Genomic DNA, 26,771 nt, shown 5'->3' on the forward strand with positions numbered 1-26,771 from the left:
CCTGTATATAACGGCCTGCTGGCCTTACTGCTGATTTGTATATAACTTTGGTGTACTTTATTCTTGTATTATGTATATTATTTGTGTACTGTAACCAAGCTTCGAAAATTCTTGTAAAGGCTGCGCCCTGATACCCCCGGGTACGTTCGAGCATTATAAATAATAAAACAAACAAACAAACAAAGTTCCAAAGGGGTGCAGTAGCAAAGTTCTCTGGTTCAAAAGGAAAGAGAAGTTCTCCAGCATGGGGTCTGGCATGGATTCACATGCTCATGAATATTCCCCGTCGTCAGGCTGGGAATCCTCAGTAAAGAAAAAACCAGTATCAGTTTCGTTTCTGATCTGTCTTTCGTAGTAGTAACCAATCACTGATCTCTGCGTCATACTGGCCACAGCCAATGACTGCCCTCTACCTAAGCCCTGCCTCTGACAGCCATCTTCAGATTTTTACCGCACGTTCAAGTGTTGGGATCCTCGTGCTATTGCTCTCGAGCGTTAGTGCTATTTTTTTCACGTTTTTTTCTCAAAAACTTCGATTTTTTTCGGTCAAAAGAGCCTCAAGCTCCACTGTTTCTTCATCCGATCAACGGGAACCCGTTTCGGATTCGTCTACGCCCCTCAAGGGTGAAGATTTCGTCGAGCCACACTTTTGGAGGACTCCAGAAGTTTTCAGGCCCATCTCGGACATGGCCCAGGAGAAGGGAAGCTCGACGCCCGGAAAGCTGTTCAGGGTCTGCCCTGGATGCCAGCTTCAGAATGTCTTTAAGGAGGACGAACACTCCTTTTGTCTGTACTGCCTACATGAGGACAAGTCGCACGTGGAGAAGGACTGTGCGTTTTGCGGCAATATGTCGGAGCGGTCCATGAAGGACCGCCATCAACGTCTCGCCAACTGGCTGGAAGGGAAGAGCCCGTCAGGCGAGAAGAAGAAGAAGAAATCCAAGCGGTCTTCTAAGACCTTTGAGGACGCCCCGGCGACGGGGGTCCAACACAAGGCCAAGCACCGCGAGTCCGCTGGCACCGGGAGCGCCGAACGGTCGGACTCTACGGGCACCAGGCAGGGCGCACCCTCCCCGGCACCATCAACCACGAGCCAACGCTCTGGTTCGGGTAAGAGGAAGGCCAGCACCCGGCGAAGCTCCTGGAGAGGCCCCGGTCGAGCTCGAAGGCCCCATCGGAGGGAGAGCGAGGCAGTGACCCTCCCCCCAAGGAGAAGGCGGTGAGCGCACCTAAGGTGGTGAAAGCCTTAATCCATCCGGCCAAGGCCTCTATCGAGACAGTCGCGGCGGCCCTGGCTCAGCCTGTGGAGGCTACACCAGTGGTGGCGACCTCGGGGCTCAGAGTCTCCCTGCCACCGCGGAGGGAGTCCTCTTTTATGCCCATCGACAGGACCCCCGTGAAACCTCTGACGGAGGAGAAAAAGGGGGGGCAGGGGGTCGTCGTGGATTCGGCCTCAACCTCTGAGGAAGAGCTGATCGAAGTCTTAAGCCACGGCGTTGGCGTGGAAGAAGACCAGCCCGTCGGGAGGGACCCCGACGTGGGAGACGACTATAACGTCGAGGTTGCTGACGGGGCCCCTGTCCGCCCATCGGAATCCCCTCAACCAGTGCCACAAGACAACTCGGCGGCCATTTTGTTGGCTATACAGTCCTTATGCTCGGAGATAAGGACGAGACTGCCGTTACCACCAGCGGAGGAACCGCTCCCGACGGGGGACCCGGAGCCAGGCCCTTCTGGTAGACCTTCCCCTAAGAGAAGTTTTCATCCTCCACCTCCTTTTCAGCCATCGCGCCCTGTTCAGCCCTCCTCCCCGTCCACGACTCGTGGGGATGATACGGGGACTGACAAGGCCGCGACGGGTACGGACGACGAGGTTTACGACGAGGATCTGCCGTCGTCGCCTCCCACCCGGGCTTCCCCTCCCGACGAGATTGGATCGTTTCACTCCATGATCGCCAGGGCATCCGAGCTTTTCCAGCTCTGCCCGGAAGAAAAGAAGAAGGAAGGTTTCCTTTATCAACAGCGCGAGGCCAAGAGGAAGAAGGTCCTCTCCGTACCTCTACTGGATGATATTTGGGATGAGGGCCTCCCCTTCTCAAGAACCCATCCACGACGCCGGCTAGAAGGGATCGGTACGAGAAGAAGTACCGGGTCCCGGACGCGGCCCCTTTGTGCCTTCGGGCACAGCCGACCCTGGACTCGGTCGTCTCCGCAGCGGCCAGGAAGAAAGCGGGGGGTTGGGGAGCGGGGCCTCTACGTCGACCTCCCCGCCGGATGGCGAGGGAAATAAATTAGATACTATGGGACGCAGGGTCATCTCGTCTGCAGCGACGACGATTAAGGCGGCCAACGCCTTGGCTATCGTAGCCCGCTATGACAGGTAGTTGTGGTACAAACTGGCCCCCCTGCTGGACTTCCTACCGGACGACAAGAGGGCGGATGCCCTAGAGATCTTGCAGGAAGGAGAGGTGGCGTCGGGCCACGCCATTACGATTGCGACGGACATCGCTGACACTGGATTTCGCCAGTTGGGCAACGGCGTGTGCCTTAGGCGGCGTGGATGGCTCAAGGCTACTGACTTCCGTCAGGACGTGCAGACCAGGGTCTTGGACATGCCGTTCGACGGAAACAACCTGTTTGGGAAAACAGTGGACGATTCCCTTCAAGCCATCAAGGCAGACACGGAGACGGCCCGGGCTCTTGGGGTTCTCCAGCAACGGCGGCCGCCCTTTCGGAGCGGCGGAGGCAAACGGGGTGCCTCCAAAGGTTCCGGCGGCAGATTTTCCACCTACCGTCAAGCGGCCCGTTCGTCGTCGCAGGAAGCTTACAGGGGACGAGGCAAGTCAGGCGGACCCCGCCGTCGTCGCCAAGGAGGTCAAGGTGGCAAAGCCTCGTCGAAGCAGGACTGAACCGGCCGTGGGGGTCGGGCCCCCACCGAAACACCCCGGTGGGAGGCCGGCTGGCGAGCTTCGTCAGCGTGTGGGAGTCCATCTCCACCGACCGTTGGGTGCTGGACGCCCTAGCCCAGGGTCACGCGCTCGAGTTTCTAAAGAGGTGCCCGCGCGTACCCCCTGTGGCCAGGAAAGAACATCACATCCCTCAACTTTTCCTGGAGGTAAAGGCGATGCTCAGGAAGGGCGCCATCGAGCTCGTCCCAAAGAGGCTTCGGGGCTCCGGAGTTTACTCAAGATACTTCCTCGTGAAGAAGAAGACGGGAGGATGGCGTCCCATCCTGGACCTACGACGACTGAACAAATTCATCAAGGCACAGAAGTTCCGGATGGTCACCCTCCAACACGTCCTGGGTCAGCTGGAGGAGGGCGATTTCCTGTCGTTGTCGGATTTGGAGGATGCTTACTTCCATATTCCCATCCTAAAGGGACACCGAAAGTTTCTTAGGTTCGTGGTGGAAGGGCGTCACTATCAGTTCAGAGCCCTTCCCTTCGGACTGAGGTCGGCACCCAGGGTGTTCACCAAGTGCCTCGCACCGGTGGCGGCGCGGCTGCGCCGAGAGGGGATCCACGTCTACCCCTACCTGGACGACTGGCTCATCCGAGCGAAGACGAAGGAGCTCGCCGTGGAGCACACGGCAAGGACCGTCCAACTTCTCACGGACCTGGGATTCTCCATAAACTACGCCAAGTCCCACCTGGTGCCCGCGCAAGACGCACTATTTCTGGGAGCGAAGCTTGACACAGTGTCGCTTCTGGCCTATCCGTCGGAGGAAAGGACGAGGGCCATTCTGGGCAAGGTGCAGTGGATGCTGGTTGCGGACGCGGCCAGAGTGAGGTCCATCAAGTCCCTCCTCGGAATGATGTCTTCTTGCATTTACCTCGTCCCCCTGTGCAGGCTCCGGATGCGCCCGTTGCAGGAGTTCCTGGACGCGCGCTGGATCCAGACTACGGGCAGCTTCGAGGAGAGGATCACACTCGACGAGAGTTTCCGACGAGCGATCCGGTGGTGGGGCACCCGCACGCACCTGACGGCGGGCATGGACTTCCAGACCCCCGGCCACCAGGAGACAGTGACCACGGATGCCTCCCTGGAAGGGTGGGGAGCGCAAACCGAAAATCTGCACGCGAGAGGCCTTTGGGTCCCGACGGAGAAGTCCCTCCATATCAACGTCCTGGAGCTCTGTGCAGTGTTTTGGGCCCTCAGGTCCTTCCTTCCGTCCCTCAAGGGCAAGGTGGTGAGGATCTTCACCGTCAACACCACCACCATGTTCTACATCAGGAAACAGGGCGGAACCAGGTCCCCAGCCCTGTCCAGGGAGGCGCAGGATCTGTGGCATTGGGCCGTCGCTCAAGGGATGTTTCTGGTGCCGTTTCATCTGGCAGGGATAAAAAACACCATCGCCGACTCACTCAGCAGGGAGCTGCGCTTGTGCCACGAGTGGGAACTATGACAGGATCTAGTGGACCGCCTCTTCCGACGGTGGGGCACACCCCAGATCGATCTGTTCGCGACGGCGACAAACTCCAAGTGCCGGAGGTTCGCCAGCAGGTTTCCCCAGCCGAGGACCATGGGCAATGCTTTCTCGTTCCCCTGGGAGGGCCCGTTTCTATACGCGTTCCCTCCATTGCCATTGCTGATCCGGCTCATCAACCAGCTCAAGAGGTCACGGTGCAGGATGATCCTCGTCGCACCTGCGTGGCCGAGGCAGATATGGTTCCCGGACCTTCTGGACTTGTCAGCGTCCCCGTCAATCAAGCTGCCAGGGGACGCAGATCTTCTCTCCAGGGAAGGAGGCGCCATCCTCCATCACGACCCAAAGTCGCTGAACTTGCAGGCCTGGCTCCTGCAGCGTTAGAGTTTGGAGGATACGACATACCGGCCGACTGCATAGAGGTTCTTGCAAAGGCCAGAGCGTCCTCAACTCTTAAATTCTACGGACACAAATGGAAGAGGTTCTCTGTCTGGTGCCACGCACAGAAGATTAACCCTCTACGGATTACGGCTCCCCAAGTACTGCCGTACCTACTGACGCTGGCCAAAGCTGGACTGGCGCACGCGTCCATCAAGATTCATCTTGCTGCGATCTCCCGATACACCAGAACCACGGGGCGGACATCTTTGTGGTCTCATCGTCTGGTGAAAGAGTTCATGAAGGGACTGTTCAGATCGTTCCCACCGGTGAAGGCTCCGGCCCCGGCGTGGGAGCTCAACGTGGTGCTGACCAAGCTCATGGGACCTCCGTTGGAGCCTCTGCACTCGGCTCCGTTGAAGTTCTTGTCGTGGAAAACAGCGTTTCTTGTGGCCATCACCTCCGCACGACGGGTGGGAGAGATCCAGGCCCTTTCCTGCAAGGCCCCGTACTTGACTTTTCACGACACTTGGGTAGTGCTCAGGACGCACCCCTCCTTCATGCCCAAGGTGCCGTCGGACTTCCACCTCAACGAATCCTTGGTGTTGCCTGTTTTCTTCCCGTCGCCTTTGTCGCCGGCTGAAAGGACTTTGCACTCGCTGGATGTGGCTAGAGCGCTGAAGTTCTACGTGGACCGCACGAAGTGTTTTCGGAAGACGTCACAACTCTTTGTGAACTTTGGACCTGTCAATCAGGGGAAGGCTCTCTCGAAGGCTTCCATTTCCAGATGGCTCTCCGGCTGTATCATGTACTGTCATCAGTTGGCAAACCGACCGCTGCCTGGCCGTCCGAGAGCCCATTCCACCAGAGCGATCGCAGCTACCATGGCGTTCCTATCTGGTGTGCCCTTGCTGGACATCTGCAATGCTGCTACGTGGAGGTCGACGCACACCTTCACGAAATTCTACTGCGTCGATCGGGATTCCAGGGAGGAGTCCAGGGTCGGCCAAGCAGTGCTGCGCAACCTGTTTGCCTAAGGTGAGCCTGGTGAGGAGGTAAGATTTGCTTAATGTTGAGTTTGATGTAATGCTTAATGTTGAGCCTTTGCCACCTCCCGTGGTTGTGCATGTGTGTACTGCTATGTATTCTTTATTCATCAGCATGTGAATCCATGCCAGACCCCATGCTGGAGAAGGAACAAGTTACTTACCTGTAACTGTTGTTCTCCAGCATGGGTCTGGCATGGATTCACATGCGAACCCTCCCGCCTACCCCTCTGCGGCTCTTCACTTGGTCATACTGCCACTTCACGTGCTACCAAATCTGAAGATGGCTGCCGGAGAGGGGCTTAGGTAGAGGGCAGTCATTGGCTGTGGTCAGTATGACGCAGAGATCAGTGATTGGTTACTACTACGAAAGACAGATCAGAAACGAAACTGATACTGGTTTTTTCTTTACCGAGGATTCCCAGCCTGACGACGGGGAATATTCATGAGCATGTGAATCCATGCCAGACCCATGCTGGAGAACAACAGTTACAGGTAAGTAACTTGTTCCTTCCAACTCAAAAATGTTAATGCCAAGAGAATGGTTCCCTTCTCTTGGTCTCACTTGGGCTTTTTACTGTGGTTACAAACGCCAGAGGAAAAGTCTCCCTTTCCCTGGCTTTCTTTAGGCCCCTTACAGTGTCAAGAGAGTGCCTTCCTTCTCTTGACTTCTCTCCTGCAATTCTCACAACACATAAGATGTTTCCCTTCCCCTGGTCTCTTCTCCTGCCTTGTTTTAAAACCTTTGGGATACGTGTCTCAAACCCGTAAGGTTCTTCTGTGACAGCGTGGCAGACCTGATTCACTAGCCTGCCAAGTACTGCGACAAGGAAGATGACTGATGTTGGTAATCTTCATTGGGTGCAGGACCAGACCAATGTTCCCTCTAATTATTTTTCTCCAAGTGCAGAACTGGTTGCCTTTTGGGGCGCACTTTATTTTCCATGTGTGTAACTAACAAGGCAAGCCACTTTGTGAGAATGCGTAGTTAGTGAGTTACTATCTCCGAAGACAGTTTGGAAAAGAATTTCCCCTTCACAACCACTGAAATTCTTTACAAATCTGTTTACAAGGTGCATTTAACAGCTCTTTGTCCCAAACACATAGGCTAAGAAAACAAATATTGTGTATGTGATTATAAAGAGAACGTAACAACCAGTTCAAGATCTGCCACAGTAGCCAGCAAATGTACTCATGTGTAGAGAAAAATGTGTACTTTATGCCACTGGAAAAACACTCATATGTATTACAAAAAACAAATATCGCATTTCATAACTGATGCAGCTGTCAAAAAATCAGACGGTATACAATATTTGCCGATTTAATAAGCAAAAGGAATGTGACAATAAAACATGACAACAGGAGTTCATGTGCCACTTTAATTAAGTAATTCAAGGGCCAGGAGAACATGCCTCTCATCATTTGTGTAAGGATGATAACTGCATCAGAATAACCATCGCTTAATATGATGATCAAAATTTCCAGGCTTCTGATTACTCTCCACATTATGTTGTCATGTGAGTTCTGACAACAGTTGCTCAAAACCAGCCTTACAGCCAAGAGACATATACACTATCAATTTTTACTCCCTAAAAACAGAAAAATGTGCCCAACAAAAACGGGAAACATTGAACACATATTTGCCAACCCCCGGCTTCTGCCCACAAAGCTCCAATGATATTTTTCGGATTCAATGACCAGCATACCAGTGGCATAGCAAGGAACTCTAATATTTCTGCCCAATCTCAAGACAAATTTTAACTGGAAGGAACATTTTTAATAAGCATAAAGTATCCTGTTTGGCAAAGCTAATTACTTTTTGACTCCCTGAAAAATCTTTACACTCCAAGTAGGAAGCACATTCTTATCAGAGCCTTGCTTGTTACCCTGACATAGGAAGTAAATGGACACGTCACATATTACTGCTTAAAGTTTCGCCCACCTTTCCTCACCACAGCCTAGACACAAATTCAAAAAGAGCCTTACTGAGGTTTCTTATGGAGCTTGGTTGAAGAAAATCACATATATATGCCTTTTAGGTTAATAACATCAATGCTCATAGGTACAACAGCCTGAGTGTCTTCTTCTGTAAATAGGGACCCCTCTGCAATTCATTTTTATCAGTTATCAAGATGCAGGGGCATGCTAGAGTCAACATATTTATATTGAAATGTCCTCAGCAGCTGAGCATAGAAAGACGCAGAAGGTGCATTTCTATAGACTGCTACTAGAGTTTCCTATCCTTTAGCAAACACATATTCTACACTGTACTGTACTGCTGAAACAACTAACTTGGTTTTTGAAGTTACTGATTTGCTCATCATCCGCATCCTGTGCCCTTACACTCGTATCCTTCTCCGGCTCCCGTGGTAGCCTCCAATATTAGTTGACAGGGCACTATAAAAAGTGAGGGATTGCAGCAGTAAAACACTCATTGGGATATTTGCAGACCCATAATACTTTGCAATCAAAACATATTTGGTGCCTCACCATGATATGATGTGCATTTTAAGAAAGTGTCATGAATCTGCATGTACGCTATTATTTTGTAGTGCATGCAAGATTGTTTGCAACTTATCCCACCCTTATTTAGTTGGGTAAGATTATACAACTGATAAGTGAAACCGTTTTTGTATAGCAGCAAGTTGCAATATAATTCGTTGAGGCCTATGCCCAACACTTGGAAAGGATGCAGATTGTGTAAAAAGCATTCTACTGTCTGAATATCTGTTGCCCTACTACTATAGATTAGTAATACCGGGGTTAGCCCATACCCATTATCCCCTGCAGGCCGAGTAAATTATATTGCAATGTTATTCTCCACCTTTAGGGTAATATTAGCAAAGCTAAAGTAGGAGACGCTGAGCATGACAATTGTCTACTCAAATACATAGAGAGAGAATTAATATTTGTGTTTTATAATGCGTTAACTTGCAAGGGGACCCCTTCAAAGTGCTTGTGTGACATATGTTCAAAGAATAGAAAGCATGGGATGAGGTTAGACATCCAAGTAGCCTGCTTACTTACAGTCAGTATCTGATATTTAAGATGATGGTTGGGTTACATAGTGTGGTTGACATTTTTATTATTATTAGGGTATTTATTGAGTGCAGACCTAACTTTGGGAAGCAACGGAGAGCGTTACAATCGCAATAAGGGATGCAGAGAAAAAGGGAATGGGAGCTAATGGCCGGGCAGTTTGTAGAGACTTGCAGCAGGTGCGTGTGCAATTAGAGGACGGGCAGGGTCAAATTTCCAGAGTCCTTTGATGAGTCGTGCTGCAGCATGCAGAACATATCTCAGGAATGCATGTAGTCAAAAGGGCACTTTTGATAAGGCACCATGAATAATAGACGGTCTGTTGCTTGAATGTTATTTAAATTACAATAAACCTAAAACAAGTAGATGTAGGTACAAGTCTGGTAACCTTTTGGATAGCCAAGAGAGGAAGGGTCCTGGTTGTCCAGTAATATCTAAATCGGTTCTGGGGTAGAGTTTAGAGGTCTGAGTAAACGCGTGGTAGAGTAAAACATAGAAGTCATGGGACGGGAGGGGACAGTATTTGGTTAATGTGTGCAGGCATATCTTAGCTACATTTTTCTGTTCATGGCCACTTTTTAATATTAGTTTTTACTTCTTGTGGCTGTATTCGGTTTTTAAGGTCACGCTTGCATAGAAGGGTAATGTAAATGGGCTGGACCAGAATATCATGACTAGTTAATTATTTTAAGTGAAAGCAAATGTCAGGTAATTACTGTGGCATTTGCATTATTAAATCTTATTGCATAGGTGAGAAATGTTTGTGTGCGCTGCTAAAAATCTAGAAATCTTCTGAGCGGCACCCAGAAGGAAGCTGGGCGAGCGCACATGCGCGCAGCTTAGAGGGAACACTGGTCCAGACCCGTCTTCCATGCTTTCTTTCTTGGGGGCTCGGGAAGGGTGCTTCCCTTCTTCCCCTGTTTAGCTGGGTCAGGGTATCCTACTGTTCCCTACAGCCCCTGACAACTGTCCCGGTTACCCCTTTACCTTTCGGGTCTCTCCTCGTAGTCTTTGGTCGGTCTTGGGGTCTTTCTGCTTCGGTGTTGGGCTTCTGCAGTCTTCCCCCACCCTCTCTTTTGTGCAGCAGCGTCTCCGTAGCATGTTGTTCCCCTGGTTCCCCCGGGAAGGGTTAGGCTCTCTGTCAGGTCATTTGACAAGGGGTTCTCCTGGTCTCCCCACAGTCTTCAGTGCTTTGCCGGCAGGTAAAGGTTCCCCCTCCCTCTGACAGAGCCTCTCGTTCACAGCTTCTTCTGCTTCTCACTTCCTGAGTCTGTCTTGCCTTTTATACTGGCTCTGGCCAGTAGGACCTGTGAAAGCACTAGACTGCTGAATGTGGTTCTTGCAGGTAATCCTCATTCCTCCACACTTCTCCCTCGTCACAGTACTGATCTTTTCCCTCCCCTTTGAGTCATTGGGGATCGTGTTTGTCACAGTACTGGGAAAGGGATCTTCCACCTATGTAACTCCTTTTCTTCCTCGTCCCATTTCTTTCTTTGGGAGTGGGAGGGTGACTACAACTTATGAGTCTGTTATGGAAGGATTTGTTCTTAGTGTCACTGACTCCATGAGGGAAAAAAGGATGACATCCTTAGATTTGTCTCAGAGGGAAGAGAGTAGGAGTTGGAAGGGAAAGTGACAGAGTGATATTGGGAACATCAGAGTTTAGAAGAACCAGAGAGGGTGTAGACCTTTGTCTGGGAGGCACAACCTTAAAATCATGACTTGGGGAAAGTTGCTGTAAATGAATCTTAGATTGTACATTTGCCTTTAGGAAATCACTGAAAGATTAAAAAAACGTTTAGATAGTAGGAGTTACCAATCAGTAGCACCAATTCGGGGGCAAGGGAAGTCTGGGTGAGGGTGGGATCGCCCATCTCTAGGTTAGAGAGGGATGGCCACTAGGTCTGTTGGAAATTAAAAATAGACTCTTGAATCTAATCTGAGGGTTGTTGCGTTCTTGAGGCATCTGTGACGAAGAGGAAGTGAATCCAATCCTTCATGCTTAACCCCCATCCACCCTCTTGGAGAGGTCATCAAAAAAGATCTTCCCAGTGGCTTCCCATCTCTGCCTTTTTACCCTCTGCCCTCATCCGTGTTATTGTTGGGGTTTCAAACAAATGTCCTCTGAAAATACTTAAAAGTTCCAAATAGAAATGTCCTCCTTGGAATTGTCATGATCATTTCTCGTTCCCTACTCCTATGGACTCTAATACACAATTAAACTGAAATATCTCACCACTGTAATGCAATGAAATCACAGTGTTTTGGTCAGCAAGAGTTTTGACTTTTGAGGGTGCCGGACCTGGTCACTAAAATTCTCACAGCCTAAGTCTATATGTCCTTTTTCTCCGTAAACTGTGATATTGAAATGAGATGCAACCACCTGCTAGATTGCTGAAGGTAACTGGGGTGTGTCTGGTTTTCGTCAGCAACAGGAACAACTGGAGTTTCTACTTTACTTTAAGAACTGATAGCTTTCCCCAGCTTCCACAGGCAAGATTAAGAGGACCCTCTTACCTCCTGTGGCAAGCCAGGGGAAGGACTCGGACCACAGAACAAAGTCTACACATATGTTTATTTAAATAAAAAGAACCGCCACACTGACCCTATTCTAAAAGGGAGTTCCCTTCTTAAAAACTATAAACTAGGGTGCTTGTCGATGGTCCAAAATATAGTAGTCCTGTTGAGTGCCCTGCACTTCAGGGTTTTCACCACAATCTTTCTCGGGTGTCCCAGGAATCCCTCCTGGGTCTTGATCCAATAGTCATTAGTTAATACCAGCTTTCCTCATGGAACCAGTTCTTGGCAGTCTATAAAGCTTCCTCAAAAAGTCTCAAGTTTCTAAAAACTCAAAAGGTCCAATATTTTGCTGACCCCTCTCCACCACTTTCGTTGATTTAGTCAACTGTTGGGTTCCTCCGGGCACCTCTTGTATCTGTTCTTTATTTTGCTTATTGGGCCCCTGTGGCTCTTTTGGGTCCCAATGTCTCACTTAACACTCTGGGGTTTTGATGAACCCTTGTTCCGTTTGGCTTTTATAGCTCTCGTGGGTCCCTGTGACCCTTCCGAAGGTCTATACAGTTTGGGTTTTGCAGGCTCCCGCAACCCTTCTTCTCTTTGATATTCCCTCTCCCCTAGGTCCCTGTGACCCTTGTATGAGGTTAGGGTAGCCCTTCCCTCTACCCCACTCATTCGCTCCTCTACTTTCCTCTCTCCAACTTGGGCAGCCTGTGTACCTGCTGTGTTGCAGGGTTTGCTCCAATGAGGGTCAGTTTCCCCAGTGGTGGTAGCATTCTCCACGGCGTACCACCCTTCAGTACTGGAGAGTAGGGTTTTTTGCATCCCACTCATCTCTGTGTTCTCTCGCTGGTTAGCTCTTGGGTGGAGAGCGGAGGATCCTGTCCTCACTTCGTTCCTGGATTTGGCAGCTGTCTGAGGGCTCTGACAGACCACATCCTGTACGTGGTCGTGCCCCCAGGTACGGTCTTCTTTACGTGGCCTCTGCCTCTCAGTGCCTGCCTCCTCGGACGTCCGCTTTCACCCGCACTACAGCCGGCTGCGATGTACTGCTCGGCTCCACCCCTCGCCAACATTCGCCTCAATGTAGGTTTCTTCTCCTCCATTCAAGAATTGTTGGTCCTTTATTCTCGTTCCCAGATGGAAAAGGAGCAGAATGTACACCACCAGCTGTCAAGCCTGTAGGAAGTTCAGCACTACCTTGAGCCAAAAACATAGAGATAATGTCAGTGTTGCCTTGTGTCAAGCACATAGGGCCTCATTACGACTTTGGAGGCAGCCATGCCCTTAACAAGGGCATGGCTGCCTCCAAACTCGTGTCCGGGTTCCCTGAATGGGGAAATACCGGGCCATTCCGACCTTGGAGGGCCCAGTATTTCCCCATTCAGGGAACCCAGACCCGGTACATCCCCATTCAAGCCCCCATAGGGCTCAATGGGAATGGGGATCATGCTAACAACGGGCCCATTAATGACGGGCCCGTTGTTAGCACCCTGGGCCGTTCGCGGGACCCACTAAGGACGTCAGGTAAAACCAGGCGTCCAGAGCGGGTCCCGCGAGCCAACCTCATAATGAGGCGGTGTGGGTTTAACGGCGCCGGCGCCATTAACCCCATACTACCAGGGTCATAATGAGGCCCGTAAATCTGATGTCAGTTTTTCTTTCCCCCATGTAGACGGATAATACTTTAGGTATGGGGAGTTCCCCATGTCTCCTGAAGGAGAGTCACTGTCAGTGAGGTTGCATTTTCACAAATACCTCACTAGCCTCAAAGGGGGTGGCTCCCACTAAGAAAGAAGGGACAAAATCTCCAGATTCGTCACGCTCCCTCCTGTTAGGGTCCTGATTTCATGATGCTCCACAACAAATCTACTCATCTGGTCCTGTTCCTTGTGACACCACGCTGCATGGTTGATCCTTCATCCACACTGAATGTGTACCCCTTCACTTTGGTGTTGCATTCCTATGCCCTGCCTTAGGCAAGCGTGCCCTCTCGTTCCTTCCTGTTTTTGCTACCTACCACCTCGCTAAGCCCTCTGCATTTTCTCTTGAATCCTCTCTTCCACTTCCTCCTTATACTATGGTCCTACCTCATCTTGATGTTCTGAACCAACCTCACCTGAATTCTAATCCAATCTCAGTCTGATCTTCCATTCCAGATCGAGTATCCTAATCCCTCCTCAAACCTGCCTTTGTATACCAACCTTCTCCTGCTAGCGTTCAAAACTTCATCCTGATTCCATACCGGAACCTCCTCCAAATGACTCCCAACCACTTATTTTGTTCACTACCAACACCCTTCTTACTGTACTTAATCTCTTGTTTCAGATTGCTCTCCCGTCCAGCCTCCTCCTTTCTTGTCTCTCCAGACTCCTTTCACAGCCTCCTTCCAAAACTGGCAACTCGCTCCAAATGCCTGCTACCAACTCCTTTTCCAAACACCAAAACGCTGTGCTTTGAGCCAGCCTTGTAGTGTTGACAGTCACCTTTTAGCATTGGTACCTGTAAGTGATGAATGGGCCCGCAGCATTAATCTGACTTGATTTCTGCATTGAGATCATGTGTAATTGATTGTGTGTCGGATGCACTACAGCTTCATAAAGCTGGTCCCTCTTAGCATCCTGTCAATCTGGCCATGCACAACAACATTAGCCTACCAGAGCCGACCTGGATACACATTGAGACCACTGGTAAAATACTTTTGAAGCGATCACAATAGTTTCTCGGGAATCCAGACTGTGTATTTCTCCAAGTCTGCCTTGGTATGGTGTATGTTTTTTTGGGCTCGGTAATGGGTCCCTTTGGGCTATCTTTCTGGGGCATGTGACTGTCCCGTGCCCAATGACTGGGGCTAATTGAGGGTCACCAGGGGGACCTCGCAATGCCGCCCCCGGCAGCATCCAATAGCTCAGGGAAGTCCCTGGCCCCTCTGGCCCCCCCACCGGATGTTCCCAGTTTAAGGCAGATGACTTTGTAACAGGCACCACAAAAATTTTAGAATACTATTTCTCAAAGTAGTTACGTTTGTGTTCCTTTCAGTAAGGGACTGTCTAGATTCCTATGCATCCTTGCAAAACTTAATTTTCCAATAATAATCGTTATATTTGAAACGTCTTCATTCATATGTCGATACAGTAAATTTGAAGGTATAAATGAATATATGCTCATGAAAAACTGCCTTTTTTTAAATCTGTGATTGGGCCATTTATAGTCCTATGCTAGAACATAATTGCTCTGTCTCAGTTTTGTACTCCCATTAGCACTAGTACAATATACATGTCAATCATTATTCAGAATGAGCCCCCCCAAAAAAGTGGAATCCAATTTTACAGGAAAGATCTGCTTAATTATATCTAGGGCGGATTCTAGTATGATCTGAAGCGCTTGCTGTTTAAAAGAGCCTTCCCAATTACCTAAACATCACTGTAGCTTGCCTCTGTTGAGTTACTCTATCATCCATGGCACCTATCCTCTTTCGGACCCCCTTCCATCACCGTCTCCTAAACAGTTTGAGTACGTGGTCAACCTAAGTCTTGAGGTACCTTCTTTAACTGTGATGTGATTGTATAATTTGTAAATAGAAATGTACTGTCTATACTGCAATTTTACACTCTCACCCCTTTGTACCACTACTACTACTACTACTGAGCCAGTGTTAGCTCCCTCCCGCTGTTTCCCCTGCTGTGCGCTTTGAAGCATTTATCACAATAAGGCGCCTTACAAAACATCAATAAATAAATATCATCTCATATTTTAAGCACACGTGTAATCCGATAGTTCTATTGGGGCCAGCCACAGCCTGTTTATTGTGTTTCATTCCTCCCTTTGGGAGCAGTGGACTGGGAGCCAGTGGATTACGTTTCCGTGACAACACTGGATTAAAATTGGAAAGCTTGTTGTGACTGTTGTCAGATTCCCCAGCTCAGGCGGCAGTGTGTCCAGGGACTGTGTAACGGAAGTGGCAGGAGGAGAGGCAGTGGCTGCTGTGACATGACAGATTTTGACAGCTGGGTCTCAGAGGCGAGACTTGAGTCTGAAAGGAGCAGTTGGGTTTCTGGAAGGAAGGCACTGAATATTCCCCAACAATAACTAATTTTGCCTTGTGAAAGGTCCCGAGGCTCCCTCCCCACAGGTGCGCATTGCCACCGCGCCCCCAACATACAGCAGACCTTTGCTGCATTGTATGGCTTTCAGCCTCTAGGGGATGCCACACGATACTGCTTGTAGATTAGCCCATGTAGAGCTCTGGGTGAAGCATTGATGCCAGAGACCTGTGAATGATAACTGAACAGATGTACTGCCATGAGCAGAGATTAATAGTATACTTCGACAGCAGAGGAGGGTCCACAAGCATAAAAGCTCCTCAGGGGTGTGATGCAGTATTAGTATATATTGACGGACAGTAAAGGTTTTACAACACTCAAAGCATCCTCATGTATTTCTTATCAGCGTGGGGAGGGTTCCACAGCACTCCCTTCGTATTCTTGGTCTAGTTGGGTGAGGGTGCCACAGCCCCATAGTGCCCTTGTATGCATTTCTTTTGTGCTTGGATAATGATTGGGGGCTCACCATAATTCGTATCCTCTAGATTGAGAAGAAAAAGGGTGCTCCTCTGGTGTGCCCCTCAGTTCCTTCATTGCCATACATCAGGGTGTCCCAAATGCCACCGCCCCCCAATCATGATAGTGTGAGGATTTCAGGGCTCAGTACTGGTGGCAGTCTATTCATGGCTGTTCACGTAATCTGAGGTGCCCTTCTGGTCCCCATTTACCTATATACACCCCGTTAGCAGGAAGAAATATGCTCAGGTGTAATTTCCCTTGTCAGTGCCTATCTATGTTCTGAGACGGTGGAAACTCAGAGGTTTGGTTTCTGCAAACAACGTGTTGGTGCCTACTGTAATCCTACTGCATAATCCAGCAGGGCAGGTAGAGTACCACTCGACCCTGATGTTCTTACAGTGAACTTTTCAGCAATTGCTTTAATGGCACTACAGAAAGCTACATCAGTGTTTAGCAATCTGGCGACAGTCTTGAGGGTTAGCAGCAGGGAGTCGGTGTGTAGCTCTCAGGGGACTTACGTTATGTCCTTCTCTTGTACTTCAACAGGTAGTGCTGCACCTTTCCCTCACCTTGGAGTGATTTCCTATACATACAAAGGAATTTCACACTAATGTGTTTTCATTATTTATAGAAAAAAGGGGTATTGACTGCAATTTTCTGGTACAGTTAACCACTTGCAGTCGTAATTGTATACGGGCGGACAACTGGCTGATCCTTCCTTAAGAGCTGCAATACATTTTTGGAGATCAAAGCATGCTCTGTTTGTAAGAGGTCCCTGACTGCTGTGATGATTCACTGGGTCTTGTCACTTCTCCCCAGGGGGAGCCACTTTCTAAGAGACTAGGGAGGTGTGTCCCCTACCTTATATTCCTCTTAGGGATGGTAAAATGCAGGACGACCTCATAGGGAGGGACTATCCTCCTGGGGAAAAGGACATCTCTCTGGTAGAAATCATCTGTAAGCCCCAGGTTCCGTAAAACATTACTACTACCAACTCCTTCCTTGTCATTGTCAGAAGCTATGTCTATGTGCTACGCAGTGTTTCACGGGGGTGGACCCAACAGAACAAGATAAAAGGAGAAGAAGGGCTAAGAGAAATAATGCAGGAAGAAGATGATCTCCGAGCGGAAGACAGCAATATGCAAACGAAGCCCGGGAAGTTCAAACTTGGAACGCTCCAGCTGAAGCAGTAGTGTTTCTCCAGGAGGGGGGCGTGAAGAGCAGAACATTGCTGGAGCCGGCAGGGAGCCGACTCGCTTGGTGGTAGCATGGCCTCAGACCGTCGGGTCCAGAAATGAGACTGAGACCACCGGTCTGCCGCACAAGAAGGAGAGGCCCCCACAACCCTGTGAAGAACTGCAGCCGGGTCCCTGAGGTACTGCAGGTAAGGATGGGAAGAGCGGGTGGGGTCCCCACAAGAAGCCTAACTCAGAGCGCCCCTGAAATTATCTCCCTCGTCAAAGTGGTCATCCCAATACCTCTGCGCAAGCAGAGTGCATCGGAAGTCCTCCTCCTAGTCGCAGTGGTCAGTCCAATACCACTGCTCTAGCAAAGTGCATTGAGAGTTCTCTTCCTCATCGCAGTGGTCAGCCAATACCAATGCCCAAGCAGAGTGCATCGGGAGTCCTCTCCCTCATTGCAGTGGCCTCAGTGATGAGGAAGGATCGCTCACGGGAATGAGTTTGTCTTGGAAGCAAGACAACACAAGTGCAACATAGGTTTGAATCCTGATCCTGCACTTAGAAACCACTTGCTGGTATTAAGCGCGTTATAAAGGAACAATTATAACCCGTTACCAGTGCTCAAGCAAAGTTCTCCTGGATTTCTCGACCTCGTCGCAGTGCTCAGCCCAATACCACTATTTTGGGAACAATCCCATCATTGCAATATGGAAATCAGTAGAGAGACCTACAAGAAAGATACAGAGAACCCTGGAAAAGATATCCATCTTCAAAGAGTTAAATGGAAGCCAAATAAGGCTGTGAGCTTTTCTGCTTCTTTTCTACTTCCTGGAAGTAATTAAAGAGACTAATCGAAGTTTTATGCAAGAGTGTTTGAAGATCATTGTGGAGAACTTTTATAGAAGGAGCAGGAGAAGGGAGTCATTCCCCTGGTCCCTTCTGATGGGACATTGAAATGAGTTACTTCTATCATAAGAATGAAGCAAGAAACCCAGAGAATGGAGTCATTCTCCTGGTGATGGAAACTCAACTTCACTTTAGTTAGACTTATGTTTATAGTGTTGGAGTTAGATTAGTTGGTTTCTGACAGAGGACAGAGAACATTTAATTTTGATGGACATTCTGATAGGTCATTAAAGTTTTCCTAGGTTGAGGCAGTGCAAGCCCCTTAGAAGTAGGGTAAGAGAGGTTTCTGAATTACACAATAAAAGTCTATGGCCCTCATTACAACACTGGCGCTAAACCATGGCGCTATTAGCACCATGGTTGGCGCCGGTGTTGTAACCGGTCCGCCATGGTTCAATGGGGAATTACCACCCCATTCCAAGGTTGGCGGGGCGGTAATTCCCCATTGAACCATGGCCCTTCCCCATTCCCATTTTCGCCCCATAGGGCTCTATGGGAATGGGGAAGGCGCTAAGTACGGTACCGCAAATTGTGGTACCGTACTTAGCACCAAGGTCCCTTTGCGGGTCCCTGCTTTAACAGCTGGTGTAGACCAGCCGTTGAGGTTGGATCCAGCAAAGGGACCTCGTAGTAAGGCGCTAAGTGTTTAACGGCGCCGCAGCCTTTTACGGTGCCGTTAAACACTTAGCGCCAGGGTCGTAATGAGGCCCTACATCCCACAAAATGACCCCTGTCAGTCTCCTAGACCCTTACACTGCCTACTGCAGCAACGCAGAGTCAGATGTACTTTATACTCTATCGGCTGGGACGACTTCTCCATGTATCCACAATGAAGGAAAATAAAGTAAGCAGAGTGAACGTATGGTTGGGTTCACATAATAACTCTGGTCCAAATAATCAAATCAATTTAGGAAGATGGCAAAGGTTGCTGTTTTATTAACAATGATCTAAAACAGGGAGGTTACAACGGACATCAATGGACGTTCGCTCAGCTCTCGACAATTTTCTCATTAAACATTGACTTTAAAACTAACAACTCGTCAGAAGTGACGTCATACTATGTAGCAAATAAGAAAAACCTATAAGCGATTATAATTGGTTCAAGGGGAACATCTAAGTATACTTTCTATAAGGAGTAAGATTGTGATTGGCTACCCTACTGTCAGGTGGACAACTTATGCCTACCTCTAAAACATGTCATCACCAACACTATTAAGTACACAGTTTATCATTGGTTCTCAAACTTATAAGGCCCTTCGTTATATGGGCCTCTAGAATTGTGCCATGTCTGATTCTGTTCATTTAGCAACACATAAGCTCAGACCCAGGTGCCAGGAGGTGGACTTGACTTTAACTCCCCAACCAATTAGCCCAATATCTCTCACCACCCTTGCCTTCTGCCATGAGGATTGTCTTTGAACTTGGCCTTTCAAAGTATCCTTGTCTGTGAGAATATATGGTGGTACAGGCTCTCACTATCGTTGTTCTAGTACTCCAAGCTCAACTCTTTCCATCCTTGGCTCGCGTGACAGGAGACCACGATTTGGTCTATTCTGCAGCATTTAAATGTCTGAAATGGATAAAATGTGGCATTCTTGGTGTTCTTTATTTGCCCCATAATGAGGGATGATTCATCCGTCTCACGTTCACTGCTTTCAATAATAGATAACCGACCTTGGCTGCTTCTGTTTTGATGCCAGGCCAGACAGCCTTGCCAGGCTCTTCCATGATTTCAGTTTATTCTTTCTGTGACACAATTTTCCTGCAGTTTATTCAATACATATAGCCAGCTTCTATGATGACTTAGTCTACTTGCGTTTCAGCGTCTGTACAATTCTAGAACGGTTGATTTTCTGTAGCACTTTGCACACGTGCAATCGTCTCTCTGCATACGAAAGTTTACTCGATTCTTAACCTTGTGATCAGGTTCTGTAAGGTCTATGCATTCTCTTCAGCCAGTATTTTTCAGGGCGGGCGTCACGCTTGTCTCTTGTGACATCAATAGCTTCTCCCCTTTTCATATCACTTCAGGGAGTACCTCCCTCAGATTGTCATTTCTTCTGGGATGCATTTGTTAGGGTTTCCTCTGGATACCTTTTTTCAAAGATTTGCTGCAGTATTGGTGTCAAACATGGCACAATCTCAGACTTCCAACATATAGGAGGTAGGGGGCGGGATTTCCTGCAGAGACATGCAGCTGCTCCTCTACAAGAGTCAGCAGGGGTTAGGCATGACACGTTTTTTCTTGTTCATTCTTGTTGTATAAGATATTTTGAAATGAAACATCAAAATTAGAGAACGGAAATATGATTGTTTCTACTTTTAGGTTGCATGCAGTATATACATTCTGACTGATATACCCACATATGTGATGTGACAGCAGCATGCTAATGAGCTCACAGTTGGTAACCTATTTATTTCTTTTTCAGATTTGACCTCATTCTGGATAATGTTGGCGGGTCTACTGAAAACTGGATTCTGAACTACCTTAAGCCATGGTCCGGAGCGAAATATGTCACTTTGGTCACACCATTCCTGCTTAACACAGACCGACTCGGAATAGCAGATGGCATGCTACGCTCGGGGATCACTGTTGGAAGCAAAGTCATGAAGGTACATTCTCAGTCGTAAAGCACCTTGTTATATGTCCCCAAATTAGGGTTTCCTCTGGATACCTTTTTTCAAAGAATTGTTGCGGTATTGGTGTCAAACATGGCACAGTCTCAGACTTCCAACATCTAGGAAAGGTAGGGGGCGGGATTTCCTGCAAATTCTTCCACCTCTGTATTTTACCCCTCTGACATCAATAGAACTGTGTTGTACACAGGTGTTTAAATACTAGTTGATGCTCAAATTCTCACCTTCATCTACATCCTATTCATGTCAAAGATGGCCTTAATAATTCAGGGAAAGTGGGAGACAGTTCAAGTGATTTTCTTTTCAATTCAGCAAGGGCCTAATTGCAGTGTCTCTCTCTAACCTACGAAGGGGCAGTCCCACCCTAACCCAGGCGTCCCTCGATTCCAGACTGGTATTAGAGATCGGCCATCCCTACTAACTACAAGCTGTCTGGCTTTGGGTGATGATGTAAAGGCAACAGCCTTTTCTACTGAAGCTTACTTAGGGAACAGTGTAGGTGTTTCGATCCAATGTTTCCCCCAAAGCCAGTGTGTTGCGCAATGTATCAGGGCTCAGATCGGGGCCCAGAGCACGTGCTGGAGGTGGGCGGGCTTCCTGGACCCCAGCAGGAGGAGGCATCTTGCGCAGCACCCCTGACAGGTTTAGAGACTATCCTGTCGTGGTACAACACAAGTTCGTACCGGGTCCATATATGTGGCGTGCTGGGGGCCTCACTATCCGGAACCCGGTGTGGGTGTGGCAGCGGTTTGGGAATCGGAGCCCAGGCCGGAGCAGGGGCCCAGGAGCACATCATTATGTGTATAAAACTAGTTGGCATATGGCGGAGGCGCACCATCATTGAAATTGAATTTTTGCTGCATTTATTTACGTCTGTAAAGCCTGCACCTCCCACATCCAGGTGAACTATAGAAGACATTGCTGTCGTCAAATGAGCATACTCTGATGTTTGCAGGTGCTGGTTAGGAGCGTGTATTCCTATGGATTTAATAGGATAATAGAACAGTTTTTGCGCAATCGGGTCGTACGGTTTTTCAGGTGGCATTTTACTGTTTGCAAGTGTCAGAAGTGACATCTACAATTTTGACAAGAAAATATTCGATAGAACGTTTTTTTCCTGCATGGTTTTCAGCAGTCAACATCCAATGGGGTTTGCAGTGGATGTGCAAACTGCGTAGGACATAGGGGTGGGAAGTGTCAGTCGGGCACTCCTAGTGCAGTTTTCTTTTTCAGTGTTAATCAGCGAGCTGTATATTTGCTATTTAGGAAATGAATTTACATATTTTTAGCAGCAAATGTTATTGCGTCATGTACGTGTGTAAAACACACTTTTTTTCTAAAATGCTTTTTGATATGGTTGTCATTTACGTGTTCAAATGGCAAATGTTATTGTTTTAGGTATGCGCTTTATTAATGCTGTTTTTTATCTATATATTTTATATATGTGCTAAAAGTTTTATAAATTAAACTAAGAATACACAATAAAAAAAAAAATCAGTGTGGAAGTGTCATCCTGGTGGAAGCCCAATTTGCATAGTTTGGGACTTGTCTATTAACACGGGAGTAGGGGGTGGGTGAATCCTTACCCTTTTATTCTGGCAATATCAACCATGCAGAATCTAGACCCGCCCCCACAATGTTTAGCCACACCATGGGAACCACCAGGACAATTGAAGGACTGGAAACATCTTTTCAAATTTTATTTCATTGCATCTGGATTCGTAAGATTTTCATATGAGGGCATGTTCTACTCTCATGTGTTATATGGGGGCGGAAGCAGTAAGAGTAATTAAAAAACTCCCGGATGTTCAAAGGGAGGATGGTGATGGTTTGTATGAAAAGGCAATGAGGAAATTGGAGGCTCAGTATGTTAATCAGGTAAATATTGTTTTGGAAAGGTGTAAGTTCTTTTCAAGAAAGCAAGGGATTGGTGAGTCTGTGGAAGGATTCATGGCTGACTTAATAGAATTGTTGTCTTTGTGTGAATTCACGGGGATGGAGGATGAATACATCCGTGACCAATTAATGATGCACACCGCCAATCCCAAAATTCATGAACGCTAGCGGCAGACGAAAAAAAAAACACCATTACAACAAGCTTTAACATTAGCTAGGGGCATGGAGCTTACAAGTAGATGTTTGAAGGAGGTGAATGCGAAAAATCACAAGGAGAGTGTGAATATGGTAAAGGATTGTGGGGGAATAAAGGATGGTGATAATAGAGAGGAGAAAGTATGTGCAGTTAAAAAGTTCAGGCGGCAGTCAGAATGTCCAGCAGGGTTTCCGAAAAAGAACATTGTCCCAGATGTGGATTTGAAAAAACTGCTTTGAACCCTAAGCAGTGCCATACGATGAGAGGGAAGTGCAGGAGGTATGGCAGATCGGGCCACATTTCGCCAAGTTTAGCAAATTCAATAAAACGAAGTCTGATTTTGAGACGAGGGTTAAGTGTGTGTTGGAAGAAAAGAATGAGTGGGCTAACAAGATTGTACACATTGTGGGGGAGGTGGGAGATGATGATGAAGAAGGAGAATACAGCCCACCTGAGGTGGAAATTGTAGTGGCTGGATGCCCTGTGAAAGCATTGGCAGATTCAGGGTCACCATACAATATTTCAGAAAAGAAATATGAGGATATTTGGGATGGCAGGAGCCACAAGTTACATCCATCCGACATATGACCTAAAGCATATGGTGGTGGAAAAATTGATATACAAGGATGTGCATGGTGTAATGTTGCATATGGGAGTAGGCATATCCATGCCAAGGTGTATGTTGCTGAAAAGGGGGATTGTTTATTGAGATGGAAGCACCAAGGAAAGTTGGGATTGGAATTACACCCCGGTACAGAAATTCAAGTAAGGATTGGTGTGGAAGAGGTGAGGAGGACATTTTACAGTGTGTTCGTAAAGGTATTGTAAAAGTGCGTGGTTATTGTGGAGGGTGCCAGGCTGTGTGTACATAAGTGAGTAATCTGCTGTTTGGATTTAGGGAAAAGGTGAGATCAGAGTTGGAAGGGTTTGTGTGAACAGGGTGGTCATTGAACCCATTGAATGGAGTGAATGGTTGTTGCCTGATGTGGTTAGCCAGTGCACAGATGGAAGGATTTGGCTTTGTTTTGATGTAAGAGATCTTATTCGCAATATATTGGTCAACAGACACCCTTTACCTAGAGTCAAAGAAATGCTGTCCACAATGGAGGTGGCCAAGTTTGTTCCACTCTGGACTTAAGTAGATTTACACCACACATCAAGTGCTCTTACTGCTTTTATCACGCCCATGGGTGCATATCAGTTCAGAGAGATTACCCTTTGGCTTGGCGTCTGCATCATCTGTCTCTCAGAAAATGATGGAAGATCTTTTGAGGGACATTCCGTGCACTGGATGCTTTCAATATGATATTGTGGTGGGTGGCAAAACAGATTTCAAGCATGATATGTGAGTGAAGGAGTTTCTCAGAAGACTTGAGGTGGCTGCAATGACCTTGAGGAAAGACAAATGCCAGTTTATGGTACAGCATGTATCATTTTTAGGCCGCAATCTATCTGGAACAGGATTAGAAACTCACCCAGAAATTGTTGATGCCATTTTGTAGATGAGGGCACCTAATAACAAGGAGGAGCTAAAATCTTTCCTAGGAGTGATCGAATTTTATGCCAAGTTTGAAGAGAAGTTTTCAGCCAACTGTGCCATACTGAGGGATTTGTTGAAAATAAGAGCAGAGTTTGTATGGGGAGAGAAAGAGGAGAGGGTTTTTAGAAAAAGGAAGGAGCAGGTGGAGAATGCGCCAACATTATAGGTTTGATCCACTGATGGAGACTACAATTATGGTGGACGATTGTGCCCGTGCTCTGTGTGCTGTGCTTAGTCAGAACAGATCCTGGGCTCCTACTGCTACTGAATCTAGGTATTCCACTATTGAGAGAGGAGGTTTGGCTTGCTATTGGGCTTCAAACTATTTCAAGACATATATGTGGGTGATTATATCACCTTTGTGGTTAGATCTGTTCTGGGGAGTTGCCATCCTGTTGCTGATTGCTTATCAAAGTCCCCTAGGATGAGTTCCTTGGAGGTAGAAGTGGAGGGCAACGATTGGATTGCTCAGGTAGTCCACACTTTTGGACGGTGCATTTTCCAAAGAGATTGGGTTGGATGGCATTGATAGTGATAGGGAGTTCAGGGAACAATGTCCAGGACGGAGGGTTGGTGGCGCCATGGGGAGGTCAGTTCACCTTTCTATAAGGTTAGGGATGAGTTGAGAAGTTCCATATGAGGGCTGGCTATAGGGGAGAGACTGGTTCCTCCTACATCCCTCAGGAGGGAGCTGGTCAGGTGTGTGCATAAAGGTAATCTAGGAAAAAGCTTAACTAAGCGCAGATTGAGGGCAATGTTTTGGTGGCCTGTGTAGGGGAGGCATGGTATCATAAGTATGACATTGACACAAAAGGTACAATTTGGAAAACCTTTATTAAGTTTCTGGGTTTGGAAAAACTCCTGTTTTGCCCGAAAACTAGGTTAGGAGTATTCTCGAACATCAAATAATGAATAACAGTCCTAGTAGAGTCTACCAAATCAAAAGGGCCTATGCTAACAAAACCCTTTAGCCTGCCCTATCTCTTGTACAAAAGTATATAAAGTAGATATGTATGTAAAGGAAAATCGGTGTTCAAATATAAAGAATAAATGTGACTGAATCAGCTTTCCTCCCCACGTTAGACAGCAACGGATTAAGGCGGCCCCCGTAGGCAGGATGACACACTCTGGCTCGGGTTTTCAATACAAGAACAGTTCAAAAGCGTGGATGGAGGCCCACCTGACCTTGGACGTTAAAGTCTCTCTTTCTAGTCTTCCAAACAACGTTCAACGAAGTTCATAACGGTCCCGCTCTGTCGGGCTCAGACCACTTCAAAACAAAAGTTCCCGTTGGTCCCCCCTCTGTCGGGCTCAAACCTTTCACAACACAAGTTCAACAATACTTGAAGAGGGATCCCTTCCCCAAACTTATTACACTTCGGGTCTCCCTCAGTCAGGCTAGGACCGCTTTTGGATGTCGAAGACTTTTGAATGTGCGTGGTTTTCTTTACAGATCTCCGCAGGACCACTTTGACGCAAAGTTCAACGTTCAGCTGTTTACTCTCCCTTTCTTTCTGGGTTAATTCTGATCACTTTGTAGCAATAAAGTGAATGAACTGTAAAAGCAAACAATTCACCTTTCACAGAGACTTTTCAGTAGCCTATGGCTTTCGCCGGACCACTCCATTACTCAGTATCACTGGTTCGAGGGGATTGTGTCCTCTGACGTATTCCACATCTTTGACAGTAACTACCACAGCTGTGCTTCTTCGGAAAACTTTTTCGGCGTATGTGTCCTGTGTCAATGACGTCGATACGCTCCCTCGATGGCCTCCATCAACGTCACCGGATGTTATATCTAGGACGCACAACGCCTGTAACCTCAATTCTGTTTTTTCTGCGAACGTGTTCGCTTTGGAATCTCGGCGCGCTCGATTCTTCTACTTCGTTGGGAAAGTTTGAGATCATGTCTTCGTCTTCTTCTACCACGAAGTCGGGTTTTAAAAAGTGTCGGGACTGCGGTTCCAAAATGTCCATCACTGACCTGCACGACATCTGCCTCTGGTGCCTCGGCGAAACCCACGCCACCAACGACTGCGATGACTGCCAGTCCCTGACTTCGAAGGCCTTGCGGGAGCGGAAGAAGAAGTTAACGGTAGGTAGGGTATCTAAAACCCATAAGCTGAAATCTGCTGGACTTTCGACCGACGACTCAAAGGGCGACTCTCCGCGTCGGCGTAAGTCCAGAGGGTCTCGGTCTCAGAGTGGTTCCCACCATTCCTCTGCCTCTTCTAGGCATTCTCGGAAGCGCCGTCACCGGTCGCCTTCCCCGTTCTCGTCAGAGGACTCCGCCAGACGGCGGGTAGCTTTCCCACCAAGCATTCATCGCCAGCGGAATGGGATGCATTCTGCAAGGAGATGATGGCGATTTTCGAATCGCAGGGGACTGTTCCGTCCGCGCCTTCGGGAGAAGCCGGCAAGGAACGAGCTAGAGCCACCGCTCGCAC

General features: G+C 48.0%; 1 protein-coding gene across 2 annotated transcripts in view; it reads left to right on the forward strand.

Moving 5' to 3' along the window:
* The window catches only part of RTN4IP1 (reticulon 4 interacting protein 1), a 485,006-nt gene that overhangs the window by 311,385 nt on the left and 146,850 nt on the right, over positions 1-26,771 (forward strand). For both annotated transcript variants that reach the window (XM_069606575.1, XM_069606576.1), the window contains one exon: positions 20,485-20,668. In XM_069606575.1, the coding sequence (XP_069462676.1) occupies positions 20,485-20,668 (184 nt within the window). The remainder of the gene's footprint in view (positions 1-20,484; positions 20,669-26,771) is intronic.

This window comes from Ambystoma mexicanum, chromosome 4p (genome assembly GCF_040938575.1).
Source record: "Ambystoma mexicanum isolate Mex_15411 chromosome 4p, UKY_AmexF1_1, whole genome shotgun sequence".
NCBI classification, from domain to species: Eukaryota; Metazoa; Chordata; class Amphibia; order Caudata; family Ambystomatidae; genus Ambystoma; species Ambystoma mexicanum.